Source organism: Hippoglossus stenolepis, chromosome 13 (assembly GCF_022539355.2).
Source record: "Hippoglossus stenolepis isolate QCI-W04-F060 chromosome 13, HSTE1.2, whole genome shotgun sequence".
NCBI lineage: Eukaryota > Metazoa > Chordata > Actinopteri > Pleuronectiformes > Pleuronectidae > Hippoglossus > Hippoglossus stenolepis.
Window position 1 is genome coordinate 13,224,301 of NC_061495.1, and position 19,305 is coordinate 13,243,605.

The 19,305-nt window shown below is 41.5% G+C and overlaps 2 protein-coding genes across 2 annotated transcripts in view; one reads left to right on the top strand and one right to left on the bottom strand.

Annotated features, from left to right (window-relative positions):
* Nucleotides 1–12,620, bottom strand: part of LOC118120370 (obg-like ATPase 1) — a 41,264-nt gene extending 28,644 nt beyond the window's left edge. Inside the window, exons 1-4 of the mRNA XM_035175215.2 lie at nucleotides 12,457–12,620; nucleotides 12,252–12,343; nucleotides 7,664–7,807; nucleotides 6,263–6,390 (exon numbers count right to left, since the gene is read on the bottom strand). Of these exons, the coding sequence (XP_035031106.1) occupies nucleotides 6,263–6,390; nucleotides 7,664–7,807; nucleotides 12,252–12,343; nucleotides 12,457–12,471 (379 nt within the window). The 5' untranslated portion in view covers nucleotides 12,472–12,620. The remainder of the gene's footprint in view (nucleotides 1–6,262; nucleotides 6,391–7,663; nucleotides 7,808–12,251; nucleotides 12,344–12,456) is intronic.
* Nucleotides 12,621–15,881: 3,261 nt separating this feature from the next.
* sp9 (sp9 transcription factor) lies at nucleotides 15,882–18,285 on the top strand. Its single transcript, XM_035173769.1, has 2 exons — nucleotides 15,882–16,011; nucleotides 16,427–18,285. Exons 1-2 carry the CDS (start codon nucleotides 15,991–15,993, stop codon nucleotides 17,720–17,722), a joined length of 1,317 nt encoding a protein of 438 aa, XP_035029660.1. The 5' UTR covers nucleotides 15,882–15,990; the 3' UTR covers nucleotides 17,723–18,285.
* The last annotated feature ends 1,020 nt before the right edge of the window (nucleotides 18,286–19,305 follow it).

Sequence of the window (19,305 nt, forward strand, 5' to 3'; positions counted from 1 at the left end):
TTGTAAAAATCAACCCCAGAGGTCATCTGTGCAGATGCTTTTATAAGTCATATAAACATTTTATTGTTAAATCATGTGTTTTTACAATCACTTTTGTGTTTACAATAGTGCAGCATTGCATTGCCTATATTATACGTTCATAAGCCTTTGGAGGATTTCTCCATTTTAAACAATCTGTTATCTGTCATATTTTAAATAGTAATATTGGTCGTTTTAAGACACTGATGCAACAGGGGATTGCACAACCATTTTGCTGACACATTCACGCACACACATAGTCACTGGGCTGACTCAGGTGTTTTGGATGTCTGTCAAGTTCGAGAATGTGTGAATTGGTGAGTGATCAGGCTGAATTCCTGCACAGCAGCCACCTCGGCGTCAGCTAGGAGGCAGGTTGGCCATAAATCATCAGTGAATAGTCGATCCAGTTTGCTCTCAACGCCTGTAGCTCAACAATCACAGTTTGATTTGTTTGCTATAAGCGATTAGTGGAGTGAGAGATGACTTCTGAATGAAAAACCTTCCAAAACACAAATAATGCGCTAGATGCTGTTAAGAGAGCTAATTCGATCACTCGTTCTCTCAAATTCAGATATTCATCAGCTAATACTGATTCAAGTGGAACTCACTGACAACATTGGACATCTTCAAATTGAAAACATTTTAGGTGAGTAAGTGGGGTTATTTTCTCGAAAGGAACAAGTCAGTGTATTTGACATTTTGGTGACTTGACCCATGATTAAAGTGGGATTCTGGTAACACTCCCAAAGTGTTTGACAGGTATTTTAATACACAAACTAAGTTGTTCATTTTCAGATTCAGTTATGTTTGTTCCTAAAGTAAAAAGACGACTCTCACCTACTATTAAAGCGCATTGATATGATCATTGACATATGTGAACAATAATTTAGTGTTGTGTAGTACATCTGAAGAATAGTCTGTCAACCATATTATTTTATGAAGGTGCTTTCCTAGTATCCAAGACTGTAAAACAAACACAAGCATTTCCCCCTGAGCTTTTAGCACAGTGCTAGTTCTTGTGGGCACAAGCCTTTTGTCTACATTCACAGTTAGTGAAAATGAACTGTGTGTTTGCATTGGAAATACATACCGATTAGGTCGTATTCATTTTCATGCCAAGAGTAAGAGGAGAAGATTGATACCACTGTCCTTCATGTGTGGTGGATACGAACCTAGCACAAGCTGATTGTATTATAGCTTAGCTCAGCAACTGGGCAAATCATCTTTCAGCTAGCCTGGCTCAGTCCGAGTACCAGTTAGCAAAATTCACTAACCAGATAACACATCGACTGTATCGGCTTTATTCATACTCATCAATCTTCTAACTGTTGGCAAGACAACACGTTTATTACAAAAGTTCATATATAAGGATGTCGTTAGCTCTGTACTAACACGCATGCTGTGTGGTTGACCCATCAGTGCATGATATAAGATAAATAACAAAAAAAATTACGTGTAAACTGACAACAATTGTAATCGTATTTGAATAACTGTATGTCAGTTATTCAATAAAAAGTTTGTGTGTTCCTATAGTGTTTAATTGATCCAACAGTCTAAAGAAGGACTCATTCGAATGTGTTGCAATGACAGTGGGCGCGCCCGATACTTGATGCTGACGCAATCATCATAACGACAACAATCACAGTTTCACGCTTGGTACAAAATAGAATAGTACTAAATAGAAGTACGTGGGAAATTCGACCCATGACCACATGAAGACACACCAGCTTCACCAACTGCCTCGATCCGCCTCCTCATTCGCAGCAACATGATTTGATCGGCTTGTACTTGTTTAAAGACAATTTGATTGGCTGCCTCTGCCGCCGCATGAAAGTTGAAGTCTGCTCATCTTCGAGCACGGGCAACGCAACGGAAGCACAACGCAGTTTGCATCACGTCACGCCACTCAAAGTAAGTGACCAGTGTTTCCGTTGAATCCTCCTATCATTCGTTTTCGTCTTGCATCAAGTTGTTGAGTCAACAGGAAACACAAGCAAGTCCTCAAATATTTGTCATTTTGTCTTGAGGAATGCCTTAAATAATGAATTACTTGTCAAATCAGTAGCTAACTAATTGAAAAATAGACAAAAATGTTCAACTCCACAAAGGATAGCGTCAGGTAATATTTGCTCATGTAACTACTCAATTTTAAGTCCCTCAAAACTATCCCAGTTATTTTATAACGTTGGAGGACGGACTTGTGTCTCCTTCAGGCAGTAGAGGAGGAGAGGGGGGGCGGGGGCCTCGACTTAACCAGGAGTTCAGGTGCTGAAAGCTTGAATATCACAGTGAGAGAAGAGGCAACGCCAAAAATAACAGCTACTTTCCAGTCCGCTGCCCACAACCACAGCCAGTCCCTCAAGATTAAATGTGCTACACCACAGTATCTCCAGGCTAGATTCTTACTGAGTGTCGTGCAACTGTAAATAAGTCTTCATTAGAAGTGAGCTAAAGGTTTCCTACGGTGAATTGGGGGAGGGGGGGGCTGCACCAGTAGAGCATTCAAACATCTAATTGCTGGAAACCAAACATCTGGGAATTAGGCCAGGTGAGCTGGCAGCGCTGCTCGCAGGGAACAGAAGAGCGGATGAAGTAGAACATGTCTGTGTCTTGTCTCAGACGGCGAGGATCCAGCCGCGCTCTAGTCACTGCAGAAGCGCTGGGAGCACTTAGCCTGCAAACCATTTGGTTATGAGACCAGGGAACACCAGGCAATCATCAGAATCAGCTTTCAGGATATCATCATGTGCCCTAATAGTTTTTGGGAGGTATTGTTGAAAGCAAATCCACTGTTTACACAGACGTTTCAAGTCATTAGAGGTTGAAAAATAATCGTTTATTTGTAAGTCTACTCCCTGGAAAAAAGGTAAATCAGGGTATTACACCGTCATGTCTTTGTAAAACATCTGTAACATATGTATTTCTCTAGGATTCTTCTCATAACAATTTATAAACCATACCTTCTCAACAAAGAGCTGTAAACCAATGTAGGGAATAAAGGACTCAATGATTTCATAGACAGATCTGGCTGAAAATTAGGGCTGATGTCTGAAGTTTAACAAGATTGCAAACTTATCTTTATCAGATTCAGGTTAATTGCTTGTGTCCTTGGTTTGCATTAACAATCACGCAGAGCTGTTTCATGTTATTAACGCTGTTCATCTCTCCGTAGTATCTTTATAGACTCTTCTACTAATTACTACACAAAACAAACAACAACGCACCACACCAGACACAGAAAAGTGTGATCCCCACAACCATATAATCAGGCTATATAAAAGTAGTGGCTTGAGCTATGAAGTCTGCCTGACACCAGATAGATATAATTACAAAACAAAACCAGCTATGTTTAATGGTTAACTTGTGAAACATAGCACATTGTTTCTAAGGGAGAGTGGAAACAATGGCATGCCGCAGCAGATAGACGTAAACACACACAGAAGGAGACGCTTTCGATTGCTGAATTCTTGTGGATGTTTATTGTCTTTGTGCGAGTAGAAACAAAAGAGTTGGTTTTGGGTGAGGATCTGCTGTATACATTTAGTCCATATCAAAGGAACATAATACAGGCCCAATTTATACATAATAATGTATATAAAAACACATAAAACACGAAAGTAAGAATAACGTAATACAGAATCAATGTAGAATTTGTTGGGCCCTTGTTTAAAAAGAAGTTATGGCTTTCTAAAATTAATGCAAAATTTTGTTGAGAGGTATTGATTTGACTTTGTGGTCATATCAGAGGCTTTTGGCCACATCCATACTTTGTTTTCGTTTTGAAACTAAAATAATCTCAGTAGACACGAGTGTTTTAGCTCCATAGTTTGACCATTCATGTACACTGGGCATGTGTGTGCTGGTGAAAGCAGGAAGCAGGTTGTTTACTCTGCAGTTGGTTGCTCACTTTCAGAAAATATTGCAAGTGAGAAATCACAATGATGAAAAGTAAGATGAGGGATTTCTTTAATTGGACCAACGATGAGGTGGAACTGTAAGTGTTCGAAAAGCTTCGCATTTACCGCTAGTGGTCGAGTCAGGACTAACAAAAACGAATTAGGAAGCGAATACAGGTGGTTGCATCATTTCTCTGTTTTTGCCCGTTCGGTCAACAATGTAGCCCCAGAGTATTTAAACTGAAATGGAACCAGCAGCATTTCCAAACGTCCTCATTTTAAGCAGGGGTGCATTTTAAATGTAGCTGGGGTTTATGAATTGTCTTGACAGGTGTTTCTCTTAGTCTTTCAACTCCATGTATCACCATGAGGGCTAAATACCAGAAATACCTGTCTTGATGATGTATTGCAGTTCAACAGCTCCACAATCTACAGCCTGCACAATGAGAGTAATTACCTTCCTGAAGGTAGGATTCATTCACTGGTAACTGGGTGTATGTGTGTTGTCTTAGCAAATATTTCTGTTTTTGTTTTGCGATGAATGTTGCTTTGGTCACAGAGAGGAAGTAAGTACTGAGAGATGGAGTAATACAATTGGGGGGGGGGGGTATTTTTAAGGGAACTGTTGACAATTCAAAAGATATAGAATAACACTAGTCAAATCTTACGGTCATTTGGTGGTCATCCATTTCCACTCCTCACAAACTACACACATCAGGCAGAAGGGCCATTTTAAAACTGCACCGGAACAGAAGTAATACACTTGTTAGTGATACACAGACACAGCTTAGGAACAATGCAGGAAAATGGCCTTAATTTGAACCCTTTCTATGTGGCTGTTCTCCGCCTGCCACCACCAACTCTCTAATCAGAGCTCCTTTCACACAGAGGGAAAGTCAATAACGGTACACGATCAGTAAACAAATTCAGCTATTTCTAAAAAAGGGCCCCTTCATTCATTTGAGTTGCTGTAATTTGAATTATTCTAGCGTGTAACACTTTAATTGTGTGAGACAAAGACCATGTCAGAGACACAGAAGAACTTGAGACAGAGGGAAACTTGTGGAGGGACACAGGAGTGTATTCAGAGTAACAGTATTTCGAATAATTCCAAATGTACATCATTTTTACCATTTTTACTACAATTAATGTCATCAATGTAATTATTTTACAGTAGTATGGAGCACAGCAGTGTGGATATTTTCTGTACAGAGATTTTTTTATTATCAGCCATAATATTTTAACCATCCAAGGTAGACTTACCACAAGCTACGAGAATGTGAAATGATGTTATATGCTCCTCTAGAAGAAAAATGGGTTTTATCTGCAAAGCCAAGGAGAAGCAATACACTACCCACAATCCTTCGGTGTAATAGGGATGGCTTTGATTGGTGGAGCTCGCTGTTACCATGGAAATATTTACCACAATCACGAATATCATGTCAGCTACGATCAGATCGTTCAGTGTTATATAAGCATTTTTTTAGAGATGAAAAAAGGAAGTCCAAGTGCAAATCAACCCAACGAGGTTAAATCCAAGTAGAAGCGCACTGGAGCCATTGGAAAGGGATCATTTGCAGTAAAAAATTATGTACATAGTCTCGTACCTTTGCCTTTCTTTGCCCATTTAAAATTTTTATTTGCTCCAAATCAAATGTTTTATGGTCACGATTCGTCTCGTAGCTGGTCGGCCAAAAAACTATTTTTATGACGACTTCTGAAACATCAATGGAGAAAATGAATTGGAAATGTACTTGCAGAACCAGAGCTGTTCTAAAAGTAGGCAGTCACTGTTACGCTGTATAAGCAGTAGTTGTGTATTTTTTGTAACTATTATTATTAGATCTGTCATGAAAATACACAGTTTATACACAATAAGGAGAGGAGAAGAAAATGAATACAATCCATTCTCATTATATGAATGTTAATAACTTACTTACCTCTGTTGTACTCAAACTTAATCAAAAGTGACATTAGGAATCACGTTACAATAACATGTGGTTGTCGTTCTCCACCGTCTTGTGCTGTTTCCAAGCCTCGGGATATGATACCGATTGTGTGAAGCTCAACCAGACACAGATCCTTTCACATATGTGATTCTCATTCAGGAAACGTCCCAGTAGGAACGTTAGGTTTGCTCTGACTTCATTAAACCTGTCTGTGATATTGATATTGGCTCCCACCACACAAAGGTGTCCTACCAGCAAAGTAACGACACAACTACTGCCTTCTCTTGAGAAAACGCTGGCGACTGAATGATAGAATTGCTCATATAAAAAAAAATATTTGACGTTGTTGAACATATATGATTTTTGAGGATATGAAACCCTCCACCTGTGACTCACGTGTCAAGTGGAAGACGCCATCGCAGGCGCTGATGTGGGACAGGAAGGCATTTCCCAGGCCTTGGCCAGAGTGAGCACCTTTCACCAGGCCAGCGATGTCGACAACATTAAGGAATGCTGGGATTTCTCTGCAAGCCAAGAGGTAAACGTAAAACAAATGTCAGACATTTAAGACTTCAAACATTATGCCAGTCATGAGGTGTGTTTTTCAAGGGTTTTTTGTGAAGCTGTTGAATTAAACTGAATCAATAATAAAACAATTTAAATAACAAACATAAAACAAAATATAAAAAATCCCATTATTATGTAACTCAATTTAAAATCACCACAAATTATAGTCTCAAAATGTACAACAAAGTGGTCACTAGTGTCAATAGTGAAAACTTGTAAAAGCATCAAAACCAATAATGCATTATTCTGTCTCTCAACATTACTGTATAGTGTGGCAGCCAGCTCCACGCTCATTGGTTCATAAATGTATTGTTTCCCTTTTTTAAATAAGGCGATGGTACTTTTCGATTGGGTACTGTAGATTTTAACCATATTATTCAAACAGGAGTAAACTGACCATTTGTTGGGGACTATTTTCAAAGGCAGTTTATATGTTGGACCTAAAATAAACTGCAGCGCCCATGTTCAATGCTATGAAGAAGAACGTCACCCAGTGCAACAGTGTGGCTCATTAGTGTTATTACCTCTGCCAAGGATGTTTTCACCCTGTTGGTTGGTTGGTTGGTTGGTTTGTCAACAGGATTACATAAAAGCGACTGGCTGTTGGGCCTTGGTGGCGGTATGCACTCTACTGAATGCCATTCTAGTTAATGTAAAATATTGTGCTTAGGTTCAATCCATTGCTGCTTTTGCTCTTTTCGCGAGGCACATAAATACATATCACCAAAATTACAGCATGCATTTTTTATTTCTGTTGTGTATTTACTTATACACCTGGAATCTGTTTTGCACGTGTTTACCTGACTGTGTTGCTAATAAGACAGAACGGAGGAGAACCATGATGTAGTGAGATTCATGCTGCTCTTTGAAAAGCAGAAGCCGAGTTCTGGGTGACTAAACTGTGCGTACTGAAAAATGTTCTTCATGCCAATTCTTGTCAGTCAAAAAGGAGACATCTCGCTGGTAATTTGTCAGTGTCGCACAGCAAATCTGAATCCAGTCCACTTTAACAGCCTCTATAAACATGTATGACAACCAGGGGCTGGAGGTGCAGATGCTTCGGCTTTTCCTTCAACAGAACACCTCGGGATAGAGCGGCGAACATACATCATACAGAACTGGCAGCTACATATCAACAACATTGCATTTTTCTCACACCTATAGCAGGAGCACCGTCGTGAGACTACAGGCCTGAAGTGTGAATAAAACATGAACGATGAGACCCCATACCTGGCAGGTTTGTGGAATTGGCAGAGGAAATCATAGCGTTCATCTGGAATGGGCACTCTACTTTCATTTGGGTCAATGGTGCAGAAGGGAAAATTTTCAGCTGCAGCCTGACTCTTTGTCAGCACGTTGAAGAAGGTCGACTTCCTGAAAATAAAAACAGCAGCGAGGTCAGGCCATCTGAAAGAGCCAGTGTGCAGAGCCTGACGGTTTGAGAGAATGATCCTGAAACACTTCAGTAAATTATGCAAGTTTTGCTTTTTTCTTTCTTTCTCTCTGCAAGCAGGAAAAGGTTATTTTAACGGATTGAATATTTAAGCACTTGAATCAAAAATACCCTGTTAAATACTACACCAAATTACAAGGTCAAATAATCCCATAATAGATCAATTGTAGGTGGAATCGAAGGGGCAAATTACGTTCCAGATAGACCTCAGCTGTTGGACTGGATTGGACGAACGCTGCCCCATGTTGTGATCACAGAGAGATTTATTTTCTGCCGCACAAGCAGCTCAAGTGTACTTCAAAAATCTACAGACAATGGTGAGTGTCTAAGAGTAATGATGGCATGGCAGTTAACTATAATCCAGGACTTTCCGTCTTATCTCCTCACTCGGGGCTTCACATTGAAATGATTGTTTGCTAAGTCCTATAGGCATGACATTGCTTGAGATTGCTAAAGTGCATGCATTAATTCCTTACATAAAGTTAGACCGTTGCTCTACGTGAAGGCTTTTCTTGGGTCACCTTGGGGCGAAGAATTAAAACCATCGACAGTAACTCTGCAACCACTGAAAGGTGTTAAAAATGTAATATTATGAACAATTACACAGCAAATTACTTACACTTAAAATGTGAATTACAGTGTAATATGCAGGTCAGTGATAGGAGAAGTGATCAGACGAGTGTTTGTCCACAGGGTGGTGGTGGTGGCCTTATATGGAGGTAAGGCGAATATAAAAACATGGATTTAGGTAAAAGACGACTAAACACAATATAAACCTAGAGAGATGGACAGGGTTAACGATGACGATTAGGAATGTGGCAGACAAAAATATTTATTTTACGCCCATCACATGACCATATTTCAGAATACCCATTTCCAGAGCTCGGGAAACTGACCGAAAATTTGGGTGCAGACATTTCTGGAGTTTGCTTTATAAATAATAAAACAGGAGATTGTCTGGTCAGGTGAGTTTGCAACAACAGGAACAATATCAGGAACATTCAGGCGAGGCGTCTCGTCGGAGCATGCAGGAAATTATGGTGATGAAATTTATAATTAGAAAGTATATTCAGAACATACAAAGACTATTTATTTAATCATAGTCATTGAAATATTTCATATCACAAATTAAATATAGACTCAGTCTAAAATAACTTTGACTCAGTCGTCTGACTCAGTTTACTTTAAAGCAGACTTGGGGCCTAAAGGGGTTTGTAAAATCTCATTGTATTCTCGGTTGGCCTTGACTTCTTTGTCGCAACCTGCTTTGTCTTTCAAATCTGATTTAATGCAACCCATCCAATGGCCTGTTGGACCCAACTGTCCTGGGAGAAGCTACAGTGCAAATCCAAAACCGCATTGAATAACACATCGCTTTAACTTTCTAATATTTAGAATTCCTGACTCAAACTGAGCATTATGTGGAAAACCAGGTTATTTTAACGATGGTTTTTCACAGCACAACAATTCATTAACAGCTGTGGTCTGCCAACAACTGAACTGTTTAAAACGTCTCCAAAAACGGACCAAATATGCCTGTTTTCACTTATTATATTAAAGTTTTTCACTATAAACAATTATGAATATAGATTTTTGTTTATTTACATTTGAACACCAGTCAATGATGAGTTTCATGAGGAGGTCTGTGTTGATGCACTTGACAAAAGGCCGGTAGCCTTATGTGTCTTGTGTATAACTGGAGGAAAACTTTGACCCGAGGCATTTAGGCCATATGTATGCTGTCTGAATGAGGAGTTAAATGGACAAAACCAAACCTTTTTAGTGTCTACAAGCAGGAGAATTGGCCGTAAACAGAAAAGGGTCTAGAAATGGTGTAGAAATAGCTGCAGGGCAGGCTGAATCACACTCTCAAGTTTCCCATGTTTGTGAAGAATGGCCAGTCACGCCCAACTAACAGCAGGCTGGCATGTGAACGTGAATTCACAAAGAAACCTTAAGTGGGTTGACAAGTTGTAGTTTGTCACAAATGTGGTACGGCAGCACACAACCTCAATGAGTTCTACTTCTTATAGACCGGGAAGAAATTGTTTTGTTTTTTTGCCACAGTAGAAATCAAGACACTGGCCACTGAAGTGATCTCTGTGCAATAGGATCCAAAGTCTGGTAGGACAGAAGAAGCACAAACTACTTCAGAAAACTCAATCTAAACCGATTGCTTATTCGCCATTATCAATACAGGGTATGGAACTATATACTTAAAGTGGTCATTTAAAAATAATCTCAACCTTTCTGCAGTTTAACTGAAACATTCTCATGGGCTTCAATTTCACAGATTCATTTACTGACAATGTTACGTCACCTTGGGTCTTACCTGTCCCTTCACGTTGGGAAATCTTTCAGGGCTGCTTGAAAACAAAATAAATTTAAGGAGCTGAAAAAGATGAGAACCTGTCATGTGGACAGCGGATGACCTCTCTCTAAATGTCATGAAAGAAGTCCTGAAGGAGCGGCCCAGTGATTAGACCCTGTCAGCGATGATGCTGAAGGTCTTGGTGGATGCGGACAAGGTGGATGTGTCCGGCCAGGTCTGACATGCAGACAGTGTGAGAAAGTGTGTCGGCATCACACACACGCACGTACACACACACTCACACGCTATGGCCCTGCAGTACAGATTCTTCTCATATCATCCACCTTACCAATACAAACAGGTTAGAGGTTGCTAGAAAAAACACTGTTCAAATAATCACCATCACCAATCACCATTTCCAATAAAAGGATGTGACATTCATTCAGCACCCCTCCTCGGCTGTCTAGCTGACTAGCTAAGGAATGGAGTCCGATAATGTCAACAGACAACTGACTCCACCACAAACCACATTGGCACAGAAAAAGTTCAATCTTGAGAAACCCATCTGGTATGACAGGAATGTGATCACGTGGCAACCCACTGGTTGACTTCACCAATTGGTTTGTGAGCTGCTGTTTTGTAGCCTCGACTTTGGTATTTTGATCAGTGCCATCTTGGTTTTTTGAAACCAGAAGTAACCATATTTGGAGGAGCGGGGGTGGAGCCTGACTCAGAGCTTGAGGACATTACACGCCCACCTACCAGCGACCTGCAACCATTGGTTGGTACTAGCTATCAATCACACCGTATCCACGCCCCAGTGCATGCCATGTTTTATCGTCTATTTTACTCTGAATGGGGCCATGATTTACAAAAATAAACATGATGATGTAATGAGGAAGTGAGAAGTATGGTCACTTTCCCAGACTTCTATAGAAAGTAACTTCTTTTTGCAATCAGTGGAGTCGCCCTCTGCTGGTCATTCGACAAAAAACTGGTTTCATGCACTTGGCTTCATTTTCCACACCACAAGTTAATTTGTATATACAGTCTATGCATGTGACCAATGTCATGAGAACGGCAGAGTATCCAGTTCAATTCACAAGCTGATAACAACTGTATAAATCCTAAAAAAAAACATAAAAAAGTTTTATCACACAGCCAGAGTTATCGCCACACTTTGTTTTAGCACCTTGCCAGCACTGGAGACTCATAGTTTATAGACAGTCTGTGATGACAGTGTAACATTAGATACAACATTTATCATCATGATGTCAATCAATCCCATTCAGTCTTGTATATGTCATGTCACTGTTTGGCCCGATGCCCAGGATGCTCGGTCATGCCTACAGTGGGAACACGCTAACTTGGTTGCGAAAAACATGATGCTGAGTGCAGTTCACTTAATGACCACCAGGGGCATTATAACAAGAGTTTTCTGTCCCATCTGCAGCAGAGATTGAGGAAGAAAGGTTCACTGTTGCTCGCTGTCATTCAAATGTTGATGGATTATGACAAAAAAGATGGTACAGAGAATAAAAGTGCCAATTTACTACAGCTGAAAACACACAGCCATAATAATGTAACCCGCATTTAGACACACTGAATACATACTACACAGACCTTCACTAATTTGCTATAAAAACAAAAGAACTCTCAAACCATTTAGACACAAAGATAGTTAGGACATAGGAAGACGCTGCATGAAAAGCTCTCAGGTTGTTCAGGGACATAAAAAAAAAAACCCCACAGCCTGCCGTCTATGCAGAAGGATTTATTTTGCTTTATCGCTATGATGTTCAGGTTTCATGACATTTTGCTAGTTTCAGTATAAAGTGTTGTGTGCAGCAACTCCTGTCAGAAAATTTGAAATGCAGTCTGACGAATTTCTTTAAGTTTAATTTCATGACTTCAGTGTTTACTATATTCAGTTTACATCCGGCCTTACATAGTTTCATAGAAGGCACTTGTAGTGAACAGAGCACGCGTTGGTGCATGCAGTGCTTGGCAAGAAGGCTACAGATTTATAGGCAAGTAAAAAAGCTTTTACTTACCCAACATTGGGAAGGCCAACAATTCCTATTTTCAATGAGGTGCCAAATCTTCCAATCAGTGGTGGAGGCGTCGCTGCATCATTTCCTTTTCCCTAATAAAGACAATGTGGAGACGTCTCGCAGTCAGAAGCAACACTTGCCATTACATAATCTACAGTGCATTCTCCTTTTTTCTTGAATGGAGCGCTCCCTTAACTAAACGCACCTTCTTCGGAGCCATTTCGCGCACTTGAGTTTTTAGTTTTTTTTTGCTGACTTTCGACCACAGCTCACCAGCTCGGAGGGGAAAACACACACGCGCTCATTGACAGAAAATGGGCTAAGCTAAGTCCTTAAATGCAACCAGTCGACTGCACTTCAGCCGGCTGGTTCCCTCCCGAGCTCAGAATAGAACATGCAGCCTCTGGAAATGAAAGTCAACACTGTAAGCTGGCGAGCTGACCTGTGCTGCCAAATTTAGCTGTCGATACTATCAATGCAGGTTGATGAGCTGCTGTAAGATTCCGCAGAGGATTTGAAAGGTGGGGGCTTCAAAAGTGGAGGTAATCTTTATCAGAGGCTTTGACAACAGCTGCCTTTCTATTAACATTTGAATCATATGCCTGACAGTCGTTTAACTTAAGACATCCAGGACTTGGATCTGTGTGCTGACAGCTCCAAGCAGTTTTCTCACTTCCCCTACGCTTGATATAGAAATGAATCACTAATTCCTGAGCAGTTTATTTCAGGCTGCACTTTAATGTAACAGTATGTTGATTCATTATTTTTTTTGCTGTGGCCTCTGCATGCACGAAACCCTGATCTGGCAAAGTGCAAGTAATAAACTCATGGGAAATAGCAGTGGAGACATTGTTATTAAAGCAAACCAGGAGCAAACAGAAGATAAATACCGTTTTTTAGCATTGTTTGTATATTAAAGTGCACCATCATGACCTAAATATAAGATATCATTGGTAAAAGCATCTTGACAAAATCTTCATACTTGCACTCACTTTTTTAATTCAGCAAGCATCCTCTCCTCAGACAAACAGCTTCAGCACCGGAGAAATAAAGTACAACATCCTTGCACTTTCCTCCAACCCCCTTTTGAGAGAAACAGGTGTAACCACACGAGCACACAAAATTACAACAATTAGTTAAATGTCCTCAAATAAACTTCCCTCAGTAGAAATACAAATTAAAACACACAGGGGCACAACCAAAAACCATCACCCAATCCGGCAGCCTGTCTGGTTTAACATGCAGAAAATGAGCCTCTAATAATCTGGATTTGAGGCGAGTGGGGCTCTGCTTTGTCGGGAGAATTCAAATGAATGGGTCTGAATTAATCATTTATCTTTTGTTGATGGATGCACCCCCACTTAGACTCATCACAATAGGTGCAGAGCGTTTTGTTCGACCATATAAATCATTCCCATTGTTTAAGGTACATTGATCAATCTAATGGCTTGTAATAGGCTCCTAATTGCCACAGAGAAGTGGCTCACGAATGGAGTCCAGAATTACAGATTCGACTCAAAATTCTCACTTGAATGACAAGGCAAGATCATGTTCTCCCTCCCTTTGTCTCAGGTAAACATTTGAAAATGCTCGATTATCGTATTATTCTGGGTTCACGGGACAAATACATTTCCTTACAAAAACATTTATATTTAAAAAGACATGTATAGTGAGTTGTTGCATAAATGCCCAATGCAGCTTTCTTTGTTAGAACTTAAGGGCATCACTATTCCAAGCTGAACTGCTGATTATTAAAATGTAAGACGATGCAAATAATCCTAAAAATATTAACATCTGACATTTTTTTATTTATAAACAGTATATCTCAAATATTAATTTCAAATAAATTAAACTGTGATACTATGTTTTTTTTAAACAAAAGTGTGAACTTAATTGAAGGGTGAATCAATTTTTATTTTTGTAAATGCAGAGAACATACTTTTATTTTTTACCTTGATTTCCATTTAATGCACGAATTAATTTAACTTCTTTAGCGACAATCAACTTTGTTTATCCAGCTCCCACATTTAATACTGTTAACAGCACTCTGCCAAATTGTCATGATTGCAAAGATGATTCCATTTTCCTGGCAGCGCTCAGTGTTTGATGAGAAGGATTCTTTTATTCACCCTTTGCAACAAGGTGGGGTTTTAACGCAAAAAAGGAATGAAGAAAAAAAAAAAGAGTGTTTGACGAAATTGCGCCTGTGTTGACTGGCAGCATTCACACTCCATAATGGGGCATTATTTTCCCGTTTTGAATACTGTAATGCGCATCTTTCGGTCAAGCCTTTCTCTGGAAAATTGCTTTAACTTTTAAAGGGGGTGATGATTCACATCGGAGCAGGTCAATTTTACATTATGCCATTTATCCCGCCGAGCATTTACAACAAGCTATGTGCTGCCTTAGTCCATTGGATGGTGATAATAAAAGACAAAAAAAAAATATATAGAAGAAGAGTGGCGAGTTTTTAGGGAGAACTGGTGATACACGGCCCCCTCCAAACTATCCACTGTTTAATTAAATGCGTAATAATGTTGGCATTAAATTTTTATTCCCCAGCTACAGGACGGGCATCGTGCCTCCTGTTAAATGGGTTTAATGGAGATGACTGGCGGCCTTACAGCGGGCGCCCCCTGGATACTACAACTTTTTCCGCCTATAAAATACTTGTGTTCTGGGGGAGATCTGCTGTGCGCAGTGATAAAGCGAGCTGTCATTTTTAATTAACCCCTCACCTCCACTGCCCCAACAAGTAAGCAGGGGGGAGAGAGCGAGCACGAGCACGGACGCAAGAGGAATTTTGGCTGGAAGTAAACTATTGTCAATTTCCCTCAATGTAAATCGTTTTTATTCAGACAATGATTAAATAATATAACCGTGGCAAGAGAAGCGACGCCTGTGCTTTCAGGCCTGATTCTGGACATCTTCAATAAACTACTCCATCTGACATTTTTTTTATTCCAATATAAGCACAAGGACTTTTCAATTTTTAAGCTTGAGCATATCACATAAATTGTTTCCCTCCCCACCCGTGCGTAAACTGTGCCATATAGCGCGCAGCAGCATGCACTGACTACAGACGCGTTTTTTTTTTTATATATAAAGTCATCAGCACAAGCAGCGTCTCTCACCTCGTCCAGGATTCTCTGCAATTTAAATGGCAACAGTTTCTCCCGTGACGTGTTGCGCATGATCTGAATATTGAAAAATCTGAAGGGAAACCTGGCGCTGCACGGACGAGGAGACGTGTCGTTGTGCCATAACCCACAAACGCAGTGAAATGAGTGAAACGCTTACCTCGTGGAGAACTCGCGTGTGAACTCAATTCTGCAAAATGAAAAGGAGACATTGAAGCTTCGTGTGGGAGAATACATGAAAAAATAACTGTGTGCATTAAAAAAGAAACATACCAAATCGTGTCTTGTATGACAGTCGGAGCAGAAGCTGCACACAACAGATGATTGACGGCGGGGTTTTTGGTGTTTCTGTCTGCGGTCGAGTCTCTCATTGGCTGACTCCATCCCAGGCCACGGATGCAGCGCTCGGATTGGCTGCGCGTCCTCGCCAGCTGTACTTCAAAGAACACGCTCTCTACAACTAGGTAGTGTCGAGAGCTGCGAGCCAAGAGAGAAACCGTGTGACCCGCGTCGGACACGGTGAGTCTGGAATCACATTGGAGCCGTGTAGCTGCAGCACAGACACCGCGAACACTCTCACCACAGCACAGACCCTGGATATGGCTACGTCTATACTTGGGGTGAGTCCGAGTTTGTGATTTGTGCGCTAAAGTTGTGCGTCAAGTTGTTGTGGCCGACATTTCCACAAAGTTTGGAGTTCAGAGTTTCCACAGCGTCTCTTGTTTCGGGTTGTTATTTATTATTAAAAGTCAACTCTACTGCCTGATCCCTCTGCCGCAGCTGATGAATGAGTTTATTACAATGTTAATCGTATTCAGTGGGTTTTGTTTTGTGTTTTACGCAGCGTAAAACAGATCATTTAATGTGGCCTGACTCGCCTCCTCTCTCTCCAAACACATTTACTGCAGTTTAAATTACACTCTTAAGAATGAAAACTGTTACAATCGAGTTGTTGAAGCTGTGTTTTGTTGTGAATCACTCCCAGCTATGTTGTCGCCTGTTTTTTAAGTCCAACTTTTTCTGTGTTTTCTCCAGGAAGAGCCACGGTTTGGAACTACACCTCTAGCGATGCTGGCGGCAACCTGCAACAAAATCGGCAACACCAGTCCCCTCACAACTCTACCTGACTCCAGCGCGTTCTCAAAAGGTGGATTTCATCCGTGGAAGAGAACCTCCTCCAGCTGCAACTTGGGATCCAGTCTGTCCGGTTTTGCGGTGGCAACGAGCCGCGCGTCAGCAGGACTAACAGCGACCAGTGGCGCCGGTAACAGCGCCTTTTGCTTAGCCTCCACCTCCCCGACCTCGTCCGCGTTTTCCACAGAGTACAGCGGTCTGTTTTCCAACTCCGCGAGCGTCTCGGCGCAAGATTCGGGACAGTCGGCGTTTATCTCCAAAGTCCACACATCAGCAGAGTCTCTGTACCCGCGGGTGGGCATGGCGCACCCGTACGAGTCGTGGTATAAGTCCGGTTTCCACTCGACCATCTCTGGCGATGTAGCCAACGGTGCGTCTTCGTGGTGGGATGTCCACACTAACCCGGGGTCCTGGCTCGATGTGCAAAACCCTGCAGGCACCCTCCAGAGCTCGCTGCACTCCGGGACGCCCCAGGCCATCCACTCCCAGCTGAGTGGCTACAACCCGGACTTCTCCTCGCTGACCCACTCGGCGTTCAGCTCCACGGGGATCAGCCCCTCCGCGTCTCATCTACTGTCCACCAGCCAGCACCTGTTAACGCAGGACGGTTACAAAACAGTCATCCCCACGTACACAGACGCTTCTGCCGCCAACGCCATGATCTCTGGGGGCAGCTCAGGAATAAGCAGCTCCTCCAGGTCGTCCAGGCGGTACTCCGGCAGAGCCACGTGTGACTGTCCGAACTGCCAGGAGGCCGAGCGGCTGGGACCCGCCGGGGCCAGCCTGCGCAGAAAGGGACTCCACAGCTGCCACATCCCCGGCTGCGGTAAAGTGTACGGAAAGACGTCTCACCTCAAGGCGCACTTGAGGTGGCACACCGGCGAGAGGCCTTTTGTCTGCAACTGGCTTTTCTGCGGCAAAAGGTTCACTCGGTCCGATGAGCTCCAGAGACACCTGCGCACCCACACCGGCGAGAAACGGTTCGCGTGCCCGGTGTGCAACAAGCGCTTCATGCGCAGTGACCATTTGAGCAAGCACATCAAAACGCACACGGCGGGTGGAAGCAAAAAGGGCAGCGACAGTGACACCGACACCAGCAACCTGGAGACCCCGAGGTCCGAGTCCCCCGAACTTATTTTGGACGGTGTGAACCCCAGAATCAATGTCAAAGACCCGTCTCCTCACGACGAGCCCTGATGAGGCTGCGCCCCCCCAAAATAAAAATAAAACCACATCAAAATCTGCACAGCATTGAAACACGGGTCTTATCTGACAGACAATACAGGAGAAAATGTGTCGAGAGGCGATAACAAAGTCAGAAAAAAATATTCTCCAACAGGCGTAACGAGTAAATTACAGTAAATCCACGTAAAGAAGCCAGTGATTTACTGTCCCGGCCTGTGGAGACATTTTTAGGGACAACTTGAAAATTAAACGGATGTTTGCTGAGGGTGCGCGGAAACCTGTTGAACTTTGGTTGGACAATGTGAGTGACATCTTGTATATTGACGACTAAAACTATCCATGTGTTATTTTCCATGTAAATGTTTGGCTCTGATTGTTTTGTTCGTGTTGGTATATCCTGGAAATCAGGGAGTTTACTTTCGACGCACTTTGTGGATATGTATGTACACAGCTTTCTTTCCAACTTTGGTTAACCATTTTTATTTCTTTGCTAAAAAAATATCTATATATAAATGTTTACCTGTATAAAGTCACACGTATAAGGCTTTCATTTTATCGTAATTAAAACATCTTTAAAAAAGGCTGTAATTGTGTGATGCGGATTTTATATATTTATTTTTGTTTAATTATTTGTTTTAGGGAAAAAAAGAAATAATTGAAAATGTTACTCACATGCTTTTTTTTTCTTAAAATCACCCATAGGCCTATAATACCTTGACTTTCACTATTTATTTCCCCTATGGAATAAATCAATGTTTAATGCCCCGGAAAAGACATTTCATGCCTAAATGAAAATCTTGTTAAATGCTATTAATTATGACTTGGAGCACATCGCAGCCCCATGTGTTTTGTATTTGCGATTAGGGATTCGTGTCTTATCAAATATCTAATTAATCTCCGAGGCATCTTTTGTTCACTTCCACTTTATCGGGGGGTTTCCGAGGGGGTTTGATGACAAAGGTCCCTGAATATTTATTCTAATTGTCCAAATTAACTGCTTTACATTTGCATACCAATCGATGGACCGAGAACAAGGATGCGCCTTTTTTTCTCCCTCTTTGCCAGAAACCACGTAGATGTTACATGGGAACAGTTTTTTTTTTTAACTTCAGGGGGTAAAAAAAAGAGAAGAGGGCAAACAGTCACATGCAAATGTTGAATTTGAAATGGTCTCTGCTCAGCGCAGTCAAATGGTGGCTGCATGTTATTTGAATATGAGTGGCCCCGCATTGAAAGGGTTCAAGGATGCTCTCTGACTTCTTTGTGCTCAGCCAGTGCAGCGTCCGACTGTCAGGGAGAAAAGGGCCGGGGAATAATTACAGCCTGAGTCCAGGACCTGGAATATACGTCAGGGGGGAAAAAGCATCTCACCCAGACACCCGCTCCTTTTCTTTTTTTTTTGAAGAGGATGTTAAATTGACCAGAAGGCAATAGAGGGAAATTATTTCCATTTCCTTTTGTGCAACAGCAGCTTCTAGGAAACGGCCAGATAGTGAAAACTAACAAATTAGACTATTTGAATTTCATTCAAATACAAGCAGCAGTAACACGCAGGGGAAAATGTGTGAAATTTACACGTTAAAATTATGCTTTTA